The sequence below is a fragment of the Chrysemys picta genome, chromosome 16 (assembly GCF_011386835.1).
Source record: "Chrysemys picta bellii isolate R12L10 chromosome 16, ASM1138683v2, whole genome shotgun sequence".
NCBI classification, from domain to species: Eukaryota; Metazoa; Chordata; order Testudines; family Emydidae; genus Chrysemys; species Chrysemys picta.
The window spans coordinates 28,779,188-28,801,738 of record NC_088806.1 but is presented as its reverse complement, the minus strand read 5'-3'; the positions used below and the strand labels follow the sequence as shown (position 1 = coordinate 28,801,738).

Sequence of the window (22,551 nt, the reverse complement as noted above, 5' to 3'; positions counted from 1 at the left end):
CGGATCAGGGTGAAGCCACCAGATGAGCAGCCTCTACCACAAGAAGGAAGCTTCAAGCAGAGGTGTTCGGGACCAAGTAGGCGTCAGGGAGTCCCCAGGGGGATTTGCATTCTGTGAGCTCTGCTTTAACCATGAGGTTGGACAAACCCCAGAATTCAGTGAAATGGAGCAGAAGCCATTGGGTTCTGCCGGGGGCTGAGGAGAAGCACAAAGCCGGGGCAGTGACGACTCCTGGGAGGGGCAGGTGGCCTAGTGTGGGACTGAACATCTGTTTGAATTTGTTCTGGTAACGATTTACTCTGCAGTTGCAGGTGGCTCTGACTCCGGAGTTCCCGACCCACCCTGCCATTTGCTCTGCTTCTGAGAAGAGGGGATGGGGTGAGGCAGTTTGACCTCTCCCAGCCAAACACACCCCACACTCCAAGCCTGGGGGATCAACATGCTGGTCAATGCTGCCCCCTCAGGAGCACTGGCTGAAGCTGCTCACGCCAAACGGGCTCGTGATACATCTCCAACGTGGCATGGAGGAAAACGACCCTGCCTGGCAAATGCCGCCAGCGGCCCAAGGCGGATGTGCAGGGGGAGTAGGACATGAAGGAACCTTGACTCTTTCTCTCTGGGCTGCCAGCGTGGCAGTTTCTCAGCCTTCCAGCTGCACGTGCAGCTTTCCTGGCTAAGCTCTTGCAGGGGAGGAAGGGTGGTATTGATGGCTCATTACGTGCATTGATAGTGATTGACAGATGCCAACCAAGCCTTGACTCCGCCACCTGATGCCTTGTATCTGCTCAAATTATTCATTCATTAAACCATGCTTCATTCTCCAGCCTGAATCCAGCCAGTTGAGCGTGAAGCCTGGGGTGGGGAGCGTGTCCCAAAGCAGCAGAAGCGAGGGCACTGCCTTGGCCTGCGTTGAGCTGCATCCGGACAGTGATGCTGATCTGAACACAGCTCTGGGTGTGTCTACACGGCACGCTACGCCCAGCTCTGTGGACTCAGTGTTTCCAAGCCCGTGCTTGTGTGTCCGCACTGCATCGCAAAGCTGGGTTTCCAAAGGCTGGTCCCGGGTCCCACAGCCGTGATAATACGTCCCTACTGCACTGTGCTGACTCTCTGACTGAGGTCTGCAGCTTGAGCTGCGTCCACACTGCAAACTGGACCTGAGTCTCCGCAGGACTTGGACTCTGGGTCCTCGGCCCCTGGTCCCGAGTGCCTGCTGACCTGAGGCAGATTGATATGTGTGTGGATGGAAAGGCCGGGCGAAGGGCTTGAGCTGGAACCTGTGTCAGAGCCCAGGTTTCGTGTGCAGGGTAGATGTTTTCAGAGGGTCTGAATACCATGCTGGAGCCCTGGCTACCTGGGGCCTGTCTCTGGGGTCCACTGACCCCCTGGGTTGTCCTAGTGATGAGCACACTGCATCGAAAGTCTCTCCTCTGCCGTAATTGCTCCTTACGAGAGCTCTGGCAGCATGCGTATCCCTCCGCCTCACCTCTGTGTTTCCTGGGACTGGAGCTCCCAAGCCCCTACGACCCAGCGTCTGAATCCTGCTGCTACTGGCAGTGCCATGTGTGAGCTCCTTGGGGCAGAGGCCGTCTGCCTTGTACAGCATCGAGCACTTTGCCAATAATAACGAGGGGTGGGTGGGCCCAATGGCATCTCTGGGGAGGGGATTACAGGACTGAAGGCCCTAGCCAAACATCGCACCCTGGCAACGAAGTTCTCCCTGCGCACCCCTTCAGCACGGACAGTGGGCAACCGTGCAGAGCCACCACTTGCCCTGAGCCGCGGGAGCGGAGAAGGAGCCCGTCTCAAGGTTGCCAGGGCTCCCGTTTCAGAGCACGTTCGAGACCTCAGAATCAGTAAAGCATCATTACAGAGCCTGTCTGCGGGGCCGCCTGTCGGCTCTGGCCCCGCCCTGGAACTGAGGCCGCCTGCGGGGGATCCTCCGACTCCTCAGGACTGCACGTCTGCTGTGATCTGACGCTCCGAGACCGGAAATAAACACTGGGCTGCGTGCAGAGTCAAAGAGCCTAGCTCCAGCCACAGGTTGCCCTGCACGGGTGGCTGGAACTGCTGAGGGTGACCCTGGCGAGCTAGCAGGCTCTCTCCAGACACTAGGAACTAGGCTGTCACAAGCCTGCCCCTTGGCACCGATTCTTCCCTTGCCAGGGGGGCCTGCCCTGGGAACCCACCTCCGAAGCACACACGCCTCTCTCCCTCGGGTGAAGGGCCCACGCTCAGCAGCTGGGGCAGCAGCAGGCAGATGGCCTCTTATCCGATCCAGCCCTAGTGGAGAACAAAGGTACGTTCGGCCAAGTGAGAGAGCCTTCTCGGTACCTCCTGGCATCTGGAAAGCTCTCCCTATGCTTCTCGGTCTCCTTTGAAATCTCAGCCAGAAGCACCTCCTGTCCCCTTGCTTCACTGCGTCTTAATCTCTCCCTTCCCTTGCTGCTGTTCCTCTGTGTGGTTGTATTACTTAGTGCACCTGTGTTTTGGGATGCAGCGCCCACAGGCGTGGTGTGTTCCATGCAGCCCCTGGGTAAGACTTTGCTGTGATCCATAGAATATCAGGGTTGGAAGGGACCTCAGGAGGTCATCTAGTCCAACCCCCTGCTCAAAGCAGGACCAATCCCCAACTAAATCAGCGTTATGGCCCTGCCAAATGAAGCACAAACTTAAGTACTTCACCTCCCTGATCTGATCTGTGGAGGCTGGAAGCTGATTTTCAGTGTGAGGCTGAGCTGGGAGCTCAGTTACACATTTCACTAATCAAATCACTGTCATGGGTCATTTCAGATACTGATGGTTTTGCTCTGTGCTAAGAACCAGGCTATCATAAACTCCTCGGTGCTGCATTGTCTTACTAATTATGAACACATAAATGTCTCCTTAGGTAAATAACTCACCATAAATAGAGGTGGACTCGCAGATGGGTGGCTTACATGGCTTCAGTCATGTACTCTGTGATGGGAAAGCCACAGGGCTGTATTCATGTGCACAAACCAAAGCAGTGTGAAGAATCAGGCTCTGTTCTGTCGGATTACACGTGGCTTCTGTGCCTGTGGGATCCAGAGCAAACCATGCTCTCTCTTGCAATGCCACCTGCAAGAGGGCGGGTCAGTCCTTGATTCCTCTACTGTGACTGCAACTCTGCAAGTGAGAGCTGGGCCTCAGTTGGTGCCAACTGGCAACTTGGGAACCCTCCCCACTGCTCAGGGGACCATCAGACTCCTTTTACATCAGCCACCAGTCGTAAAGAATGAGCTTTGGTCTGTACCAGGGAGGGCTGGATCTAGACAGGTGTCTGAAGATACAATGCACCGTCTCCCATCACTGAGTACCTGAGCCATCCAGCCCCCCAGGTCTGGCTTGTTAGGCTCCTCCTCCATCACAAAGTCTATCAAAGGGACCTCTTTCTGCCGGACTGCGGGTGTGAGAGAACCAGGACGAGAACCTGCCTGCTGCACCAGGACGGACAGTCTTTTTCACCATTCTACTATATTTCATTGATTAATTAGCAGCAGCACAAAGGGGCAAAGCAGCTATGAACCTGGTGGGGAAAGGCACTGCCAATGGCTTCAGAAGCTTTGTATCAGCCCATTGTAAAGGAGAACAGTGCAACCAAGAGAATGGCTAGCAGTTCCCTATCTTTTCAAGCAGCTGTACCAACTTACCAGGCTAACAGCTCAGCCAGGGACCCTCACCCCCAGTTCAGAATGGGCTGCCCCAAAATCCCAGCCTCACAACTGGAAGCATGACTGATAGGAGAGTGCACTGCTGCCTTTGCTGCGTGTCCGTGTACCCATGCGGGGAGGCGTGTCCGTGTACCCAGGCGGGGAGGCTCATCGGTAAGGGCTGGATTTTGGTACCCTAAATCAGGTTCAAGAGGGCCTTACCCTGTGAGAAGCCTCATTGAGCTCAATGGAGAGAGATGGGTGCACCACAAGTATCTGAAACCCTTTAGACACTGGGGGTACAGTGAGAAATGGCTGAAGCATCTGTCCAGGTCCGAGGACCAAGGGATGGGAATTGGTGGGCTTGGAGAGGGCACTGTCCAAGTAAAACACAGGAGCAAAAAATGTTGTTTCATTAAGGGTGGGATCTTTCCAAATCCCAGGGATTTTTCCTGCTCATCATGTCTGTTCTCAATGGCACTTCTGGGGCTAAAAGTTTAAAATCAATTTCAAATTGGGCCCCAAAATTTAATAAAAATACTTTTTTATGTTTAATGCCCTAAGAAATGAAAATGTTTCCATGAACTAAACCAACTAGAACGGTTGTTTCTAAACAACTGAATGGGTAGCTGCTACCCTGACAACGCAGTGCTGAGAAGCTGTCCGGGAAAGTTACAGTCAGCAATGGTGCAAGTTCGCATGGTTTGCATTTCTCTCAGTTTAGACAATCGCTATCTAACGGCTGCCAAGTAATTTGGACTTTTTGATAGTACATTCACTTTTAATATTCTAAAACGAGGCAAAGCAATGTATCTGTTACCAGCATGTGATTTCTAAGCAGATGGGCCCCTTATAATTCAGAAGCTTGATTTCAACTGAAAGGGAATTAATCAGATGTATTTCTGCTGGACAAAGTACACTCACCAGGGAAGTTCAATAACCTTCGATTCGGCCCAGCAAGGTGATGGGGGTTGAACAGGAGCTGATAGTGTGAGGTTTGCAGTGGAACCCAAATAAACTTTTTTCCCTTTGTGGGTTCACATCTCAAGTGAGTGTCTTCTGCCCTCTAGGCAAAGTGCTTGACTGTAACAATGATGGCCAAATGCTAGCAAAATATCCTGTTTTGGGATGAAGAGGTGACCTGATCATTCTCTTCCATCTGTGATTCTCATTGGCTTTATTCATCTTTAGAAGGGAGTGTGATTGTGACAGGCGTAATGGGTCCAAATTTATAGCAGCAGCATTTTGAAAATAAGATTTTACTAGCACGATAAGAAAACTGCCCCACATTGTGTTCCTATCCTTATAATAAAAATAAACGGGGGCAATAAATAACCAGCATCGCCATGGGAGGGAAGATGGGACTTTTTCACCATTCTACTATATTTCATTGATTAATTAGCAGCAGCACAAAGTTCTTGGCTGCCTGGAGGGGACAGTTATAAGTGTGTTACTGTTTTATTAAAAAAAAAAAAAAAAAAAAGCAGCGCTCTATGTAATGCACACGAACCTGGCTTTGTCATAAGAGGATGTCTCCTCCACACTGACTTCTGTTTAATCTGCTTTGAATAGCTCTCTGATAAATGATTGCCACGCCGGCTCCTGGCACGGTGATATTTGCAGAAGTGGGGAAAACACTTTAAATGCAACAACTTTTGCAATGTCATTTGTTAGCATTTGAAGCTCTTTACCCACAAGCACTGAATGGGGATGTAGACAGGTGAGATCTTTCCACTAGTTGAAATGGACCTGCCTGGTTCAAAGGAGGGAAAGCAGACACTGAACTAATGCCGTGGAGGAATGGCTTCATACAACCCAGCCAGAGTACTGTTTGTACTGGATAAAATGCTTTACTCTCTGCATTGGTACTGTACAGTGAGACAGTAACTCAGCATCAGAGGCCAGCAACAGGGCAGACTGGTTGTGCGTTGGGTTCTGGGAAGGGTTGAGCGCTGTGGGTTGGAGCTGCTGGGGAGCTCCAGCTGCATTGCAAACGCTCTCCAGTCTCGCAGCTCGCTCCTTGGAAGCAGGTAGATTTTGGGCTCCATCTAACAGAGCAATAAATCATGCAACAAAGAGGTTTAAGTGACTTGCCTAAGACCACTGAATGGTAGAACTGGGAATAGAACACAGGAGTCCGGATTCCCAGTTCCCCTTGCTCTGGCCACTGATGGCAACAATGCATGTGCTTAAGGACTTGGCTGACTAGGGATGGACTTGAGCATGTAAGTAGTACTAAGCATGTCTGATACGTTTTGCCAAATCTGTGCCTGGGAGCTGTGGGCCGTTTGTTATGCCGCTTGGCCCTGTCAAAGGCAGCCCTTACCACTAGGGGGCGATGTTTCCATAGATGCCAAGGGTTAGCAAGCAGCGGTCCCGTGGGGCAGAAAGGACTGGGAAGTACCTGCATTTCTAGGCATGGATGGGAATTGACTCTGGGTGCACCCCACCTGCCCCTCTCGCTGGATTGCAAAGCTGGAATGCCTCAGCCAGCTGTTGGGAGCAGAGAAAACTCCACAGGCGTCTGTGAACGCACTGTCTGGGGAAGCGCCTCCCAGTTGAAATTAAGGGAGGTCAAGACAGAGACGTTGTTCCCACTGGTGGAAGGGGCTGGGTGGGGGTGGTTCAAAACCTGTCTGATGTTCTTCATTTCCTTAATAGCAGTGGAAGCGTTTCATGGGCAATTGGAGCAAAGCACTAGCGCGGCGGTAACGAGCGGCGAGAGACAGCTGCAGGTAAAGGCTCTTTGTGGGGTTTGTGTTTTTTGTTTCAGCATGAATTGAGTTCTGGAGGGAGGGTGCCAGAGAGATGATCCTGGAGACCAAGCGCTCCGCAGATCCACAGAGCAGGGAAGGCCCCCTGGAGGATGAGCTGAAAGGTGAGGGGGTTCAGTCCCGATGGGCCACATGATCATTGGCAGAGGGTAAGATTTTAGGCCCTGATCAACCTGCTCTAGATTGGAAATGATGCCCTACAGGTGAAAAGTCTTGTCCTCCCGTCCCTCTGACCTGGATCTAGAGCCCAAGAGACGGACACTCAGTAGCCCATCCCCTGCCCCTGTGAGCCGAGCCAGACCCCACCAGCATTGAATGTATCTGCATCTCTGATGTTAGCTTTGCCATGCCCCCACTACCATTACTGGGCGCTCCAGACCACCCACAGGGAGCAGAGTGTGACTGCATACACCCCCAGGGTCAGGACGTACACCCAGAACAGCAGCCTGTCCAGCCTGTAGGACAGCGTGAGCCAGTTGACTTCTCGTCTGCTGGCCCCGTCTAGTGCACGGAGCTGGGAGCTGATCAGGAGGAGCTCTGCCAGGATCTTCTCCATTGGGGCCTTCCAGGCGCTCGTCACCTTCCAAGGCCCCTCTCCTTTCCCTTCCTCCTGTTCCCCCCGCAACGAGAGACCTGCAATGACAGCAAAGCATGTTCAGCGAGGCAGCAGTCCAGGGGGCTGTATGTGCACAGAGTGCACCGAAAACCCAGCCTGGCTTGTACCTGCAATGTCACCAGCTGCGTGCAGCCTGGGAACCTGGGGTCTCTCGCCGGGGCCTCCTCCGACTACGGCACTGCTCACCCGGCAGCCGGAGAAGAGCCTTTCCCGCACAGGGTCTTCCCCCAGATGAAGGAACTTTACTAGCAGGATAGACTTGGACAGGCTGAGAACCAAGAGGGCCATGCAAACCGTGAAGAACACCCCTGAGGCAATGAGGAAAGAGAAAGGAACGTTACTGAGTGGGACAGGCAACCAGGACACCAAACGGCAATGGCTGAAATAGTCTCTCAGGGTGTGTCTACACTGCAGTCATGGGGTGTGACTGCAGAGCATGTAGACATACCCAAGCTAAGTTTGATCTAGCTAGGGCAAAGCTAACTTGAGGAGCAACAGTAAGGAAACCATGGTGGCAACATGGGCTAGCCCCTCAAGCATGTCCCTAGGGCCCTGAGTGTGCGGGGCTAGCCTGTACTGCCACAACTTCACAGCTAGGTGAAAGCTAGCTTAGGTACGTCTACACCTGTTGCAATTGCAGCTCCTGATTACAGTGCAGACATATCCTAAGGCTCTGCCCACACTGAAGTGTTTTCAAACCATTTTCAAACCCTCTTACCGCAGCCATGCAAGGTGTGCATCCACTGTGTTAAAAACATTACTACCCTCCATAAACCTGGTTTCAGCTAGCACAGTGGTTGAGAAATACAAACCCAGTCCACTCTGGGCTGAAAATCTGACACAACCATGCTGCTGAGTGCCTGGCCAAGCCATGCAGGATGATTGTTTGGGTGAGGCCAGGAGGGTTTGCAGGGCACACAGGGTGTCAGCGGCACTGTAGTTCTTTTCCCAGAGGTTCGTTTGCCGGAGGATGCACACGTCAAATCAGGGTTAGCAACAGGTGCTTTAAAGGAGAAGAATAGTACTGGCACCAATGACTGGCTGCCCAAGAGAGGCCCCACCTGGTCAGAGTAAGACACCTAGTCAGCAGGGAAGAGCTGGATGAATGTCCATCAACATTTCCCTGCAGTGAGAATGATTAGACCATGGAACTTTCCCCCCAAGGCAGATGTCCCAAGTCTGCCCATTTTAAAGCTAGTCTGGAGAATGAATCTGGGCTGGATAGGATAAACTCATGGGTCTTCACCATCTCTGACCTCTAGTGTTTGCAGATTTACATGCTCCCTTAGCATAGAGTCCCTACCATAACAGCCCAGCCCGTCCAAGATGCACTGGCCAAACCCAGCTCACCAATGAGGGGAGTGCTGACCGCCGTGCCAGGCAGTTTGTCTGACATGTTGACTTTGAAGACAGTATAGCCAACCAGCACGCTGGTCTTGAAGGTTATCCTGGTGCCACAGTTGGGTGGCAGATAGAAGCTGGCCAGGTCAATGACCATCAGGAATAGACTGGGGATCAGCAAACTGACCACATATAGCAGGGGGCGTCTTCGGATAACAACCTGGGGTGGAGAAGAGAAGTCAGCGCCAATTCTAAGTGTGACCTGAAAACAATGGGGCTTTGGATTTTTAGCATCTTTCAAGATGCAGAGACCTGTCACGTAAGAGCACGTAAGTGGGGGCTCCTCCATGCCACTCACCTAAGTGGTGCAGGGTGGGCCAGGAGCGAGGGATTGTTACATTGGCCAGAACTTTTGTGAATTCACCACCAGCTTGAATTTTCTCCCCACAAACCTGGAACATTTTTGAGATTGGCAAGAGTTTGGGGAACTCTTATTCATATATCTCTCCACATGATCCCTTTGCCTCTGGGCTTTGCAGATTCAGACAGAAGCAGACATCCCCAAACACCAAGAGTGGTTGCATTTGCTGTATTTGTGATCCAAGTAATGAGACGAACCCACCTGCTTCCTCCCTGCCATTCATCTTGGGGACAGCTGTGCAAACCTTCCTGCTGCAAAACCTGTAGCCCTGAGAATTCACCTAGTTTGGGCTTCAAATGGGGAAACACAATCAGCTGTGTTTCATGCAACTGTTTCTAGGGCCTGCAAACCTTTAACGAAAACTTGAAGCCAAACATTTTGCGCTCTCTCACTGGGCATGACATTTTTGAGACTCCAGTTCATGGGTTTGTAACTGGGTCCTTCATGAGATTTCTAGGTGGTGGAGTGATAAGTTCTGGGTCCAGTGAACTTTTCCAAATCTATCTGCATTGCAGAGGTTAACCCAACTTGTTGGGTTTGGTTTGAGTCTTACCATCGCCAAAATGGATCGGAAGGAGCCCGAAACTTTTAAATCAAAACCCTTGGGTGTCAAAGCACGTGATGAGAAAACGATTCCCACTAAAAAACTGTTGCAAGGCAGAGAACAGTTTTTAGTGAGAATTGGTTCCACTCAGAGTGTCAGAATGAAAATCATGAGGGAAGAAATGTAGCCTAGGTAGCCCGTTCCCCCTCTCTGCTTCTGAGAGTCTGAGTTTATTGAGCAGTACTGATCTCATTGCATCTTGGATGTTTCTCTCTGGCCATTGGTACCATGCTCATCACCGTGGTGCTCTTGAAAAGCAAAGCATTGGCCCAGTGTGTCATGTTGCCATGTGGAGCTCACAGTCTGGATCTCACCCTTTCCGGCGGGGTGAGGGAGAAGAGGGAGCCTTGCATGAGTTCCATGAGAGAAGCATCTGTAATTGGCTGGAGTCCTGCACCCAGGTTCACCCACAGCACAATACAACAGATTTCTACCAAGTTCACTGCCCTGGGTCTGGTAGCCAGATACCAGGGCAGACTTAGTGAGTCAGTGGAGCCCCCAGCCAGATGTGGGACGTGCTGTGGCTGCATCCTGTGTGCTACCTGAGCCAAGGCTCAGAGCAGGAGCCAGGTTGTGCATAGACCCCAGTTCTTCTCACTGAGCCACCAGGAGTCAACTGGGGTTACCTCCTCCTGGCTAGGCGGGTAGGACCCACGCTGAGCTGGCCTCAGCTGGGAGTCGCTCTCTGCAGATCTTAAACCAGCCAAATCCCATCCTCTCTAATAGGCTAAGAAGTGGATGCCTTTAAATTCTCCAGCAAAGGGAGGAAAGCACTTTAGTTTCAGTCGTGTTCTCCATTAGACACCCTTCAGGTGTTAGCAATATTATGCCACAATTTCATTATCCATTAAAGCCAGGTAATAATAAGTACACAAAGGTATTTGCAGCCCATTGATGTTAATGAAGGAGATCAATCTCATTCCGAGCATGTACAGCAGCCGCACATTGGAGATGGAATATTACCCAAGGTTAGGCATGAATTGTCTCCTTGATAGCAGACCCCACCAGCACTTAATTTTGCATGACTGTCTTTATGGCACAGACAGCATTTGACACCCAGACACAGGTTTGCCGCTAAGTTTGCTACGTTCTCTCCCCCCACCTCTGTGATTTCTCTCGCAGATGGGAAGGTTGCAATGGTCTCCTCTCACCTGGGCTACCAGGGCAGTAAGGAGTCAAAGGTGACTCTGGCTGGAAAGCTGGTCAGGTAGCGCAGGGCTGATTTGTGCTGTTTTCAGATGAGACCTGCTCAGTGCCCAGGGTCAATGCCCAGTGGACTCCTGTGTGAGTGACGCTGGGCACAACTCCCTTCGCCTGCTCTTGGGGGAATGGGAGGGCAATACCCAGGGTGCCCCTACCCGTCAGTTCAGTGCTGCCCCTCAACCCCCAGATTCCTAGGGCATACCCCTGAATCTCTGTGTCACTGTAGTCCACTTATTTTCCTGCTGTCCAGGACCCCGGTGTCTGTTTCTGCTCCAGCCCAGGCTCAGAGGAATGTGTCCTGCTGTGGCTGCTGGAATGGGTCCCAGACTCAGAACTGACCTCCTTGTCATGGCAATTGTCTTCACGTGGGGTCCCCCTGCTCACTGCTGAAAGCAGCCCCAGCTTCCAAACATTGCCTGAGCCTTGCGACGTGCCTGGCATGGCCCTGGGGCAAGTGCCAAGGGGACGGGTTTGCTGGGACCGAACAAGGCAGCAGTGAGTCTGTACTGTAGGTACAGGGGCAGGAAAGAGGGCTGCTGGGGTGGGGACTGCTTACATAGAGGGGATATGCAAGTAACTGGGTAACTTAAGGACAGATGGCTCAGTACTAACGCAATGTAACATTCACCCCGCCAGGACAGGCGCTGGATTTCCATGGGGCAAACCACACCCCAGGGTCTCAGCACCAGTAAGAGAGTCTGAGCCACTGGAGAGGCTACCACTGCCACTGCTGCTCAAGGTAATGCTGCCTGCTCCCCCACTGTGCCAGCTTGCAGATATGGTACTAGGGGCATTGGAGGGAAGATGCTAATGATTTTTTGCAGGAATGTAAATATATAAAAAATGTTAAATTCCCCCGGGAACATTTTCAGTTTTTCAACAAAAACTTAGAACCAGAAACTAAAAGGCTTTGGGATTTGAATTAAAAAACTGAAATCTTGTTCCTGAAAATGGTTTGGTTTTTATGAAAACCTGGAAAATGTTAATAGAAAACATGGAAAATTTCAACTAAAAGTTTGAAAAAGCCACTTTCTGTCAAAAATAAAAAATTTTACAAGAAAAACTGGCCCTTTCCTAGTTAGTAGGCCAGTCTGGGGCGTCCCCTGACTGGCGAACGGCACTGAACAGTTGGGTAAGGGGGTTCTGTGCCTGCATTAAGGTCAGCCATGCTGGGCCTGATTCTCCTCTCGGAGACACTTGGGTAAATTGCAAGTGACTTCACTGAAGTCAGCTAGAATATCCTCCAGCCCAAACCTTGGCCCTAAACTCAGTCACTGTTAGTAGGATCCTTGTGCGAGGTCTGATTAACCGCCAGGTTTCTGCTTTGCCTCTGTGTTCCCCTTGGTGTATGAAAGGCAGGGAGAGAGGCTGACCTTGTGGTGCTTAGCAAGGGGGACTTGCTGGGAAACTGGGGAGGCCTGGGCAGCAGTTGGGGAGCTGTCCAGGGCCCAGGGGGTCTGATAAGTTTCTGAGAGGCTTCGGGGTTCTCGAAGCCCTGAGTGTTGAGTTTGCTGCTTCCACCGAACGGGTGTGTGTTTCACCTGAGTGCCAGATCCGCAGCCCACGCTGCAGGTGCTTCTCTTAGTGTTTTTCCCTTTAACTGCTCTTCATTATTCGCTCTGGCATTAATAATGTTCGCAGGCGGCTATCTTTAAAATTAATGAGGTGTTTAACTCTTAGTCAAGAAGCTCATCAAAACAAAAACACATTTTCGTCCTTCAGCAAGCGGTGTGGACGAATTAGCTGCTTCCCCTTCACACTCCAGCCTTCGCCAGTAAGGAGACGCAAGCCACAGGCTGTCTCCTCAGTGCTGCTGCTTGGAACGTAGGTACGCTGTCAGTCGATTTCATGAGCGATGTAAGTGTCCATGCTGGTGTGACAGAGGGATGTCTGGGGCAGAGCACCTGCAGCAGCCCTGTTCAGTGCCTGCAGTGTCCGCTCTATCCGTGTACTACACGGTTACCACCTTAGCATCTGGAGCCCTAAGTCCGTGTGTATAGACATGAGGATCTGCAGGCCTGAAGCAGGGTCTGCTGGCTCCTGGGTGGCTGCTGTGTCCACATGGCCACTCAACAGCTCTGGCAAAGCAGGGAACAGTAGCCTATGCACTCTACAGGTTCAAGCAGCACCCCGGCTGTCCCACCCCGGAGGTCGTGGCTGGAGGAGTCTACGGAGTGCCCTGACTGGCTCAGGCATGCTATTTAAGGGACAGGGGAATCACCTGGAGTCTGGCTGTGCAGTCCTGATACCATGCCTTGCACCTAGTTCCTGACTCCAGCCCTGCCCCTGGCCCCGCTCCTGGTCCTGGGTCCTGGTCCCCTGTGTTCTGCTCCTAACTTTGCACTCTGCCAACCCTACTTTGGCTGGCCTGTTGGCCCTGGCCCAGTATGGTTCATTGATCTCGACTCTGATCAGACCCTGTGGCGTGACGTGATACAGAGTGCTGCTTCTAACCTTGACCATCTAGACCGGGGTAGTCAATTATTCTTTGTCAAGGTCCAAATTTGTTGGTCACGGTATAGTCAAGGTCCGGAATTGAGAGAAACATGTTTCACCCCGCAATAACGATGATAAGTAAATAAAAAGATTTTGCAGTCCGTTCAAAAGCATGTGAACTTGGACTACGTTCTCGATTCCACTCAGACCTACGCCCCTTGGCTGGGGATCCTGGCAGTAGGTCACTGTATGGTAGCCATCCCTGCACCGGGATCAGGTGTGAGCTCAGAGCTACCATACCTCAGCATTGGTCTAAATTTCACTTTCTCTTCGCTGGCGTGGTCGAGGACCAGTCTGAGCTCCTCTTTTCAGGCTGCATCTGTTACTTTTCTGTCTTGGAGTTCTCCCCACCCTGCCCCGACGGAGAGCCTGGCAAATGCTAATGCTGTCTCGCTTTGGAGGTTGATCTCCAGGAGCCCATAGAGAGAGAGCCTTGCCTCTTGCGTTGGATCATGTGGTATCCAACCAGCATCCAGCCGGTTGTGTCCCTCTTGTCTACCTCATCCTCAGTGCTGATACTGGGGCATTTTACAGAATGACCCGCTTTCTCCCTCGCTACCACCCTCATCTTGGCTTGTCCTCCATGTTGCAGCCGCCCACTTCCCAGTGGATCACAACCCATGGATAGCCAGGAATTGCAGCATGTCACGTGTTAGAGAGAAAGTGAAGCACAGCAGAGCCCGTGTGCTCATGATGGATTCAATGACTCTGAAGCCCAGCACAAATCGCTAAGCGGAAGAGAAGAAAAGGAGGGAAAGTGGAAGGTGCCAAATGGAAAGATGTCCGCGCATTAGAGGCAAAGGAGAAATCGCTGATACCTACGTTAAACTGAATCTGGGCAAAGCGTCCGGTCTCCATGTGCAGGACCCGGGGATGTGAGGGCACGGAGAGCAGCTCCCACTCACCGTCATCCAGAAACAGCGTCTTGTCATTCTTAATGTCCTCACGGCTTCTCCAGAAGGTGAGGTCCACATCCTCCACTGAGAATGACACAAACAAAGGGCTGGGACTCAAGGGAAGGGATGGTCTCACCCCGTTTCTTCCACGAGCTGCCAGTGGCCACAGGGGAGCCAGTGTAAAGGCAAAGTCAGACTTACAACCCCCAGCGTGAGATGGAACTGGCTACCTTGCTGCTATAGAGCTCGCCTGCTGACTTACGAAATGCCTGGCATTGATGCTGGCACCAGACCGGCTCTGCGTTCCAAAGGGAGCACTCAGTGGGGCACCTACCCTGGGCAGCGCTGACCTAGGTCCTGCAACACATGCTAGTCATGTTCCTCTTCACCATCCCAAGTCTGGGCCGAGTCCTGTCGGGCTCACCTGTGTGCAGGATGCTGCTGAAGGTCAGGCTGCAGTTCTGGGTGTCGAAGGGAAAGGCGTAGGCCTCCAAACTGCACGCGGACACCACCTGCATGGGCTTGTAGTTCTTGATCATCCCAGCAGCATTCACGTAAACGTAGGGGAGATCGGGGGACCTGCTGACATCCACGCTGTACAGAACAGGAGGGTTTGTTGCACAGGGAGGGTGGGGGAAAGAGACCTGACTAGTTCATTGCACAGGATACAGGCAGTGAGGTTTTTTTAATGTCCACGCTCAGGATTCCAAGCTCTCATGCGACACTATAGGTGTAAGGGTGGTCCAGTGGCCAGGGCATTAGCCTGGGACTTAGTAGACCCTAGGTTCAATTCCCTGCTCACCCTGTGTGACCTCCGGAAGTTTCTCTGCCCCTCAGTTCTCCATCTGTAGAATGGACTTAGAAGCAGCACCCTGCCTTGCTCCCACAGGTTCTGCGGGGATGAAGCCATTAAGGTGGTGAGGTGCCCAGGCACTACAGTTGTGGGGACCAGGTTACGTATCAGACAGAGAGTGCCTGTGGCACTCAATTTACGAGGCTCAGAAGGATGAAGCGCCAAGCTGACCCTGCTGTGTTTGGAATCTCTTGCTCCACAGAAGGGAAGTGTCTCACACCTGCGACTCAGACTGTTAATCCATCCCCTGCAAAGCCTTCAAACAGCTCGTCCGGAGCCGTTAGAAACAAGATCTTTTTCCTCTCTCCCCCCTCCCCCACCCCCCCGATGGAGCCTTTTGTTCTTGCTGTGGGCAGAGGCAGAGCTTGCACTGATCAGCCAGAAAGAAGCCCTGAACCCACCCCAACCTACTGCGTGCAGTAAAACTCTGACCCGATCCAAACTCACAATTCGTTGATGACGATATCCGGAGACCAGAGGGTGCTGAGTGGCAGGGAAATCTCCCTGATCCCATCATAGAGGCTGGAATTCCAGGTGAGAAACTCATCCTTCCACATCTGTGGGAGGGAGAATGGAGTGTGTGACTGCCCGGGTGGTTTCCCATATTGTGACTCGGCAAGGCCGGTTAACCGAGGTGCCACAGTGAGTTCAAACCACTGACTTCACGATTTAGGGGATGGTAGGTACAGAAAATACCCCTGCATTGGGAATGTGATAATCGCTTGATCCCCTGTGCGGGATCAAGAGCGGCTCAGGTAGCAGTGAGTCCCACTCTGCTTCCTACAGGATAGACTTTTACAGGTGTGTAAAGTGGATATTCTCATCAGAACACGGCTGCTTTACCTGTCACCAGGAGTCTGTACAATTGGTGCTGATGCAGGCACCCCTCTTCAGCTCCACCATCCCCATCTCAGGCTGGCTCAGAAAATGCATTTCTCAGAGTCTGCAGTCTCTGAGACTTGCCTGTGTCCAGAGTGGGTTGAAATGTGAAAAGGACATTCCCCCCCTCCCCCATTTGGGGGGGGGGATTCAAAATTTGAAATTAAAAAAATGCTAATTGACATTTTGAAATGTTTTGAGCAGCACTACATATGTATGCTTGGTTCATCTACCCCATCTGACGCTTTTGAGGATGGTGGAGAACCCGTTTAAAACACCTGACTGATTTTTTTTCCCCCAATTCCACATAGGAAGGAAAGAAGGGAATTGGTGTGGGAGATAGACCCCACTGCAGGTGAATGTACCCTGGCCCCTGGAAGATATCCCCCAAGATGTTGTCAAATAATATCAAAGGAATACATTTTGAGAAGATTGCAGTCAGATATTCCACAAAGGGAAGAGGCTAAACCTATCGCATTATTCATTATTAATGATTTTTTTTCAGCTTTTTTAGAAATCAAAGTTGTTACTGGGACACTAAAAGTATCAACTCCAACACACACATGCAAGACTCCAAACTTCTTTCCCTAAACCCACCCAGATGGGTACAATAACAAGATGACATTTAGCACTAACATACAGCACTATCTATTGGTGGAGGTGTACTCTGCACTGATCATTACAATATTAACTGAGTCAGAAAGCAAACAACCTAAAGTAATGTATAATAAATACTACAGAGCAATTAAGTTCTCTCTCTGCTTCAGAATCACATGTAGTTAGGGAAGAAAATATCATTTACCTGCCGAAACCAAATGCTTGTTGTTAGCTTTTGATTCTGTGTATTCTGTAGGGGGGGGGGAAATAAAATCACATGTTTAACAAATTACATAACTGACTCAATGGATCGTAAAGAGACATGACAACTTAAAAATCACACTGCTCTCAGAACGGGTAGGCTCTGCTGTACCCATTGGTGTTACACATAACATCTAAGGTTGCTCTAGACGAAAGAAATTAAGTAAGTATTATTCATTATTTCTTTAGTGTGATGTTTTGTACATTTTTCCCATTGAGAGTCTTTGGGGTTTTGTGCCATAATCCATTAGGTGCTTTTGAAAATCTCTCCCACTCTTTGTATATCATCAATTTCAAAAATTTCCTGTCTGTAATCAGGTAGATCCTGCAATCACCTGCTCCCAGCTGTAATATCTGCGACGGGGATAGTCCCATTGGCTTTTACAGGGTTACTCACTGTTCTAAGCGATGTGCCTAGTAATAGCTGTTCGCAAGAATGGGACCTGAGTTAGTGAGCTTCTCCAGTGCTTTGCATGAGGCTTTCGTGCAGTAAAATGGGATAGAAGAACATTTATGAAAGAGGAAAATAAGGTGTGTAAGAATAGGATAATATCCCTTTAAATAGCGTGTGAGCCCTCCAGTAGTGCTCAGTGTGTTCTGTGTTTTAGAAGCCATCAAAACCAGCCCTGTGTATACAAGTTTGTGTATATTTAGTAACCACCATTCTTTTGGACTCATCCTGTGATGCCTTCATATTATTTTTGTTGTGCGAAGAGCTAAAGAAACAACAGAAACTGAGATTGTAAAATCACCAGGCCTGCCAGGGAGAGCTCATGGAAGACTTTCAACTCATTTTTTTTTAAACTGACTAGATTTCAATTTGATTGCATCCCTTTACATTTCTCTCTGGTAAAACCAGGCCATAGAGAAGGATCCTGAGGTTTGTTTGGCCATCACCTCACTTCATGCCAGCCTGCGGCTCCCATTTGTTGTTCATCTGTGTCTGTGCAATCCTCACTACAGTAAATTATCTTTGATAAAATAGTACTTTGGCTGCACTTGACTCTCTAAATGAATCATCAGTCTCTCTCTTGCACCCTAATTAGCTACGGTGACATTAATCAGGCTGCTAAGCATAATACCATATTCTCAGCAAATCCAGGGCTAAAAATATGAGGCTGAGCTTGTATTTGTAATCGGGACATTCATAATTTCTCAAAGGGAGTTGTCTCAGCTGCTACAGGCAGCCACTTGTGTTAAATCTTTGTGTGTGTGGATTTTCCTGCTCATAAAACAGAAGTGTGACCTCAAGCTAGGTGTATTTTTTATGACATATAGAAATTCCCTCCCTTTGTAATGATGCAGCATATTTTATTTTTCCTCTTCATTACTCGCACGCTTCAAGTTGGGCACGTACATAATTGTTTGTATTATTCTTGAGGCAAAAGGTTTTCTCAAATTACTAGTATCTTGGGATGGAGCAAAAGCACAAGTTGAAGAAAGAAGGCTCCTTTGGAATACAGGAGATCAAATTTCTCCCGAAAGAGATGGAAGAAAGACACTAGTTGTTAATGAAGTGTGACTCCCATCTTGATGGAATGAGAGAGAATAGCAGGAATGCTTTGGGTTTGCTGCGGACTCGGAGCTTGGAATTTGTATATCTATGCCATTTTGAAAGTGGATTAAGCTCATTTCCCTGGAAAAAGTAGTTTAGGAAATCATTGGAGATGAAAAAGAAACTGCAACATACTTTCCAGAATCCTTGGATCATCACACAAAAGGTTGCATCGAGAAGAAATGAGTCAGCCCTATTCAGACACCTTTGCACAAAATACAGATGACCTGTTTCTATGATGTCCTCTAGGGGGAGGCCTGCATCAGCATCCGAGACAGGACTTGGTTCATGCATGAAAAAGAAAAAAATAATTTATAACTTTTGTTTGGCCATTTGGCTAAGTTCCTTTGTAATGGCTGAATATCCACTATGTCCTCTCCTGGGGGACTATAATCTGCCTGCCGGAAGGATGAATTCAGTGATCTAACAGGTTTTTTTCCCCACACAGTGAACATCTATGATCCTATGAACACGTGTGATCTGTAAAAGGTGAGTTCCAGGTTAGATGACCTTAGCCTAGGGGGAGCAGGCTGCTGTTTGGCTCACCTGATCAAGTTGCCTATTATGACCCACAGTAATAGTCTTTTGCAGGATGGATGTCAGGCCAGTTTCAGATTTGGACAAGAGAGGGACTCAGCTAATGGTTCGTCAGCACGAGAGATTTGCTCCCACAGTTGACTTGACTTTAAGAAATTGATTTTGTTGCAGAGAGCAACATTTAAAGTACCTTCAACCCTCATTAATCCTTTTTGATTACATCTTAAATCAAAATGATCAACTGCAGGATCACAGGCCCACAAAATGGGGAGCAACTGGACAACCCCATCCTTTTGTGGGTCCACTCCTTCCATCACCCCCACTAATGCTTATAATTCTTGAGCATGCCTTCACCGTATGCCACGATGACGCCACCACCATTGTCTATTCCTTTTGTTCTTACCATAAAAAGCTGTTTGTTGATGGCTATCCTACACTTACTGCTAGATTCTCCATTTGGCCCTGACAGAGATCCCAGCGTTAGAGGGGCCCGGGGTGAGCGAGGAGGAAAAAAAACATCTAAGGCTAAAACTTGAATCTTTTTGTCAAGTGAAACAAGAAGTTTCTCAATGCCAGCTGGCTGGCATAATTGGTTCTCTCGTGGTATTATTCACAGCTCTTCCCTCTTTCTTTTTCAGCTACCTTCCATCTTGCTTGTTAAAAGCAAAGGATATTTTGGAGAATTGGAATTCATTAGTCTTCCTAACAGAGGGAGACTACTTAGACTTAAATTGGTGGTTAGCAAATATACAGATAATTCCCACACATTCTTATTTATCGTCTCCAGTTCGGCAGACTATAGAAACAGATGCCTGAGCGTCTGTCTGGGAGGCTCTAGTCAATGGAGTGGAATACAAAGGTATCTGGGATTCGGAATTGACGAAACTCAATATAAACAAATTGGAACTCTTCTCCGTTGACTAGATTATCTCCCTAATCAGATTTCCCCAAGGTACTCATAATAACTTGATATTCTCAGACAAGACTAGTCTTTTATGTACATGAAACAGGAGGCAAAAGATCACAATAGAAGTCAGAGGCAGTGATGAAGATGGGGTGAGAGCTCTTCACACGAAACAATGGTTGCTGAACAGTTCGTCTATTACTACATGCACCTGCTGAAGTCTCTACTGCATCAAGCCCTTTAAAGCCTACAGCTTCTTGATGACATTGGCTCTGGAGCCAAGTCTCTGATTAGATTTATCTGATAGCATGAATACGGATATTTTGAACATGCATTCGTTATAGCCAAGAAAGTAGAGAAGACCCTGACTTAAATACTACTGCTCTCCTCCTGGTCTGGTGTAATCACTTCACCCAAACCCCGCTAGCTGGCATCTAATGGAGTGAAGATGATGAATTCAGAAAGTGAAAGCTTTGCCTGCATACTATATAATTCACCACTTCCTACTGTGTACAAAAGATAACGAGGGACTCATTACAGTTAAGAGGGATAAAAGCAAAACCCTGCTAGAGCTGCCGTTAGAGCCTCTTTTAGTTACTGTAACAAAAAAGGCATTTTCCAACTCTGCTCTCTCGCATTTTCTCCTTATACAAGGATGATGGAAGGTCCAAGGCAGGAGGAATTAGATTCTGATGGGCTAGACACCTCTAGAAAATATGTGCCTCACTCCCTTGATCTACACCCAAACTTTGGATCTGTACGTACTCTGAAATGCAATCTCGGAGCACCAGCAAGGAATTAAACAGCTGCAATGTAAGAGGTAATTACAGTGCTTGTAGTTATTTGTTAATTCATGTAGCATATTTCATATAATTAATACTGTGCCCACACTCTGCCTATGTTAATACACTTGCCTGCTCCTCAAATACATTTCAGCAGCTTCCAGAATATCAAAGTGGCTCAGGTAGTCTGAGGAGGCAGTTTGATTGCACAGCGCTTCTGACTGTGCTTAAACAGGCACTGCCAAAATGAAAATTCATATTTTAATATTTGCCCCGATCGGTGCTCTTAAGAACATTTTTAGCTTGTTAAAAAGGGAAGAATTCTATACGTCTAATTTAAATCACACTGGCTATTTTTGTGGTTTCTTTTACTACTTGTATTTCATTCCAGTTGGACGGTGTCATTGGGTTGCTCAATTTTACTTTGCTTATAGTCAAGTTTCTTCCGAGGATATTGCAGGAAATTGTCACATGTGTACAACTCCATTCCCAATGAACCAGCCCATACACCCTCCATAACAGGGAACGTGGTGCAATTATTTCCCCTGTGCTCTGCTTCTGAAATACCAGGGGGTTATATGCTGTGAATATTGAGTTTGATCCCTGCAATGGTATTAATAGTACCCAGGGAATATCTACACATAAGATCAGTAGACCCTGAGATACCAATGGAAGCAAGTGATTCAGTGACTTTCACATCCCATCCCAGTAATAGACAAGCGTTGGGATTCTCTGATCTGGTCTGGCAGCAGAGGTTTCTTAAGGGAAAAGGCATAGAGCATCTGTTGCTCTCTCACTGGCACTGTGCACTTATATGTAACGCACGCAGCACGTTGGGGCTCATTCTATCCATTCTTTTCCGCTCTTTCCAAATTCCCTGTAACTTGGGTCTTAAGTTTCTGAACTCTCCCCCATCATTTTCTGATACCCCAACACACCAAATTTTCTCCAAAAGCACCAAAGCCCTTAAGCCAATGTTTATTACATGGTAGCCTGTCTGCTCTGAGCTCTTGGTTAGAATGTCCCTTTCTGGTTCTCTTAACTTAGCACAAAGCTATTTGAATGTGGGTTTCCACAACTGCAAGGGAAGCTTTAAAACTGGGATTTTCAATGTAGCTTAAGGGAGTTAACACCCAAATCCCATTCAACTTGGATACTGGACTCCTTTAGGCTGTTTGGTAAATCTAGGCCTCAGTCCCTCAAAGCTGTTTGCATTGAAACTGATCAAAATAGAGGATTTACAAATGTCTGTCTGTATTTGTATCTGTCTGTCCAACCTTTTGCAAAACAACCTATTGTTAAAAAAATATTTCTTCACTGAACTGAGTTGTCAAGGATTATTTATACTTATTCTCAGCCTGAATTAAATCGAATGGGTCACTTTAAAAACTTCTTTTTAGCCTTTTGAAATTCCAGAAAGTCTTATTTAAAGGGAGCAGGAGCAAAGTGGTTTGTCGATAAACAGACCGCTCCTTCTGCTGAAAAGCACCATGCACAGCCACTGGCATCCATTCAACTCCAATCTCCAACTAGCAGATTCTACTGTATTATGAACAGCGGGACACGGGTTGTAAATCGGCTTGAGATTGTGTTTACCACATCCAGCACTGCATGGACAAAGAGGTCAAGGTAAACGGTAGTGGCCTTTGACCAGTTTCTGACAGGTCTCACTCCCTTGCTGTAATTCAGTAAAAGGTGCCTGGTCAGACGATGCAAAGTAGAATTTCTGGGCCGCTGAGCATCTGTGTTTGAGCTTCCTGAAAAACAAATGAATTTGTGTAATTAGAGCTGGCAGGTAGAGGAGGAAAAGTTGTTAGCTCGTTGTTGCTGAGGCTGGGTTTATTTTTGTATGGGCTGATTCAAGGCTGACTTTAGGCCAATTCAACCAATTCCCCTGAATCGGGCCCTGCCCCTAAGAGGGCCCCGCGCCCAAGCCCCGGTATGGCGTACCGGCAAGAGCCGGTGTGCTGTACCCGGGTGGCCCGGTTTCCCCAGGGGGCAATTTAAAGGGCCTGGGGCTCCCAGCAGGGGATGGAGTCCTAGGCCCTTTAAATTGCCACCAGAGCCTCACTGCTGGAGCCCTGGGGTAGGGCTGCGGGGCTCTGGGGGCTATTTAAAAAGTCCAGGGCTCCCGTTGCTTCTACCGCCCCGGCCCTTTAAA

The 22,551-nt window shown here is 49.0% G+C and overlaps 1 protein-coding gene across 1 annotated transcript; it reads right to left on the bottom strand.

Moving 5' to 3' along the window:
* Positions 1–4,431: 4,431 nt before the first annotated feature.
* HTR3B (5-hydroxytryptamine receptor 3B) lies at positions 4,432–22,141 on the bottom strand. The gene is made up of 8 exons (XM_008172359.4): positions 21,987–22,141; positions 16,557–16,601; positions 15,323–15,432; positions 14,447–14,616; positions 13,949–14,106; positions 8,412–8,622; positions 7,169–7,369; positions 4,432–7,078 (listed from the first exon to the last, which is right to left on the bottom strand). The coding sequence occupies exons 3-8, from the start codon at positions 15,430–15,432 to the stop codon at positions 6,807–6,809; spliced, it is 1,122 nt and encodes a 373-aa protein (XP_008170581.2). The 5' UTR covers positions 16,557–16,601; positions 21,987–22,141; the 3' UTR covers positions 4,432–6,806.
* Between the last annotated feature and the right edge of the window lie 410 nt (positions 22,142–22,551).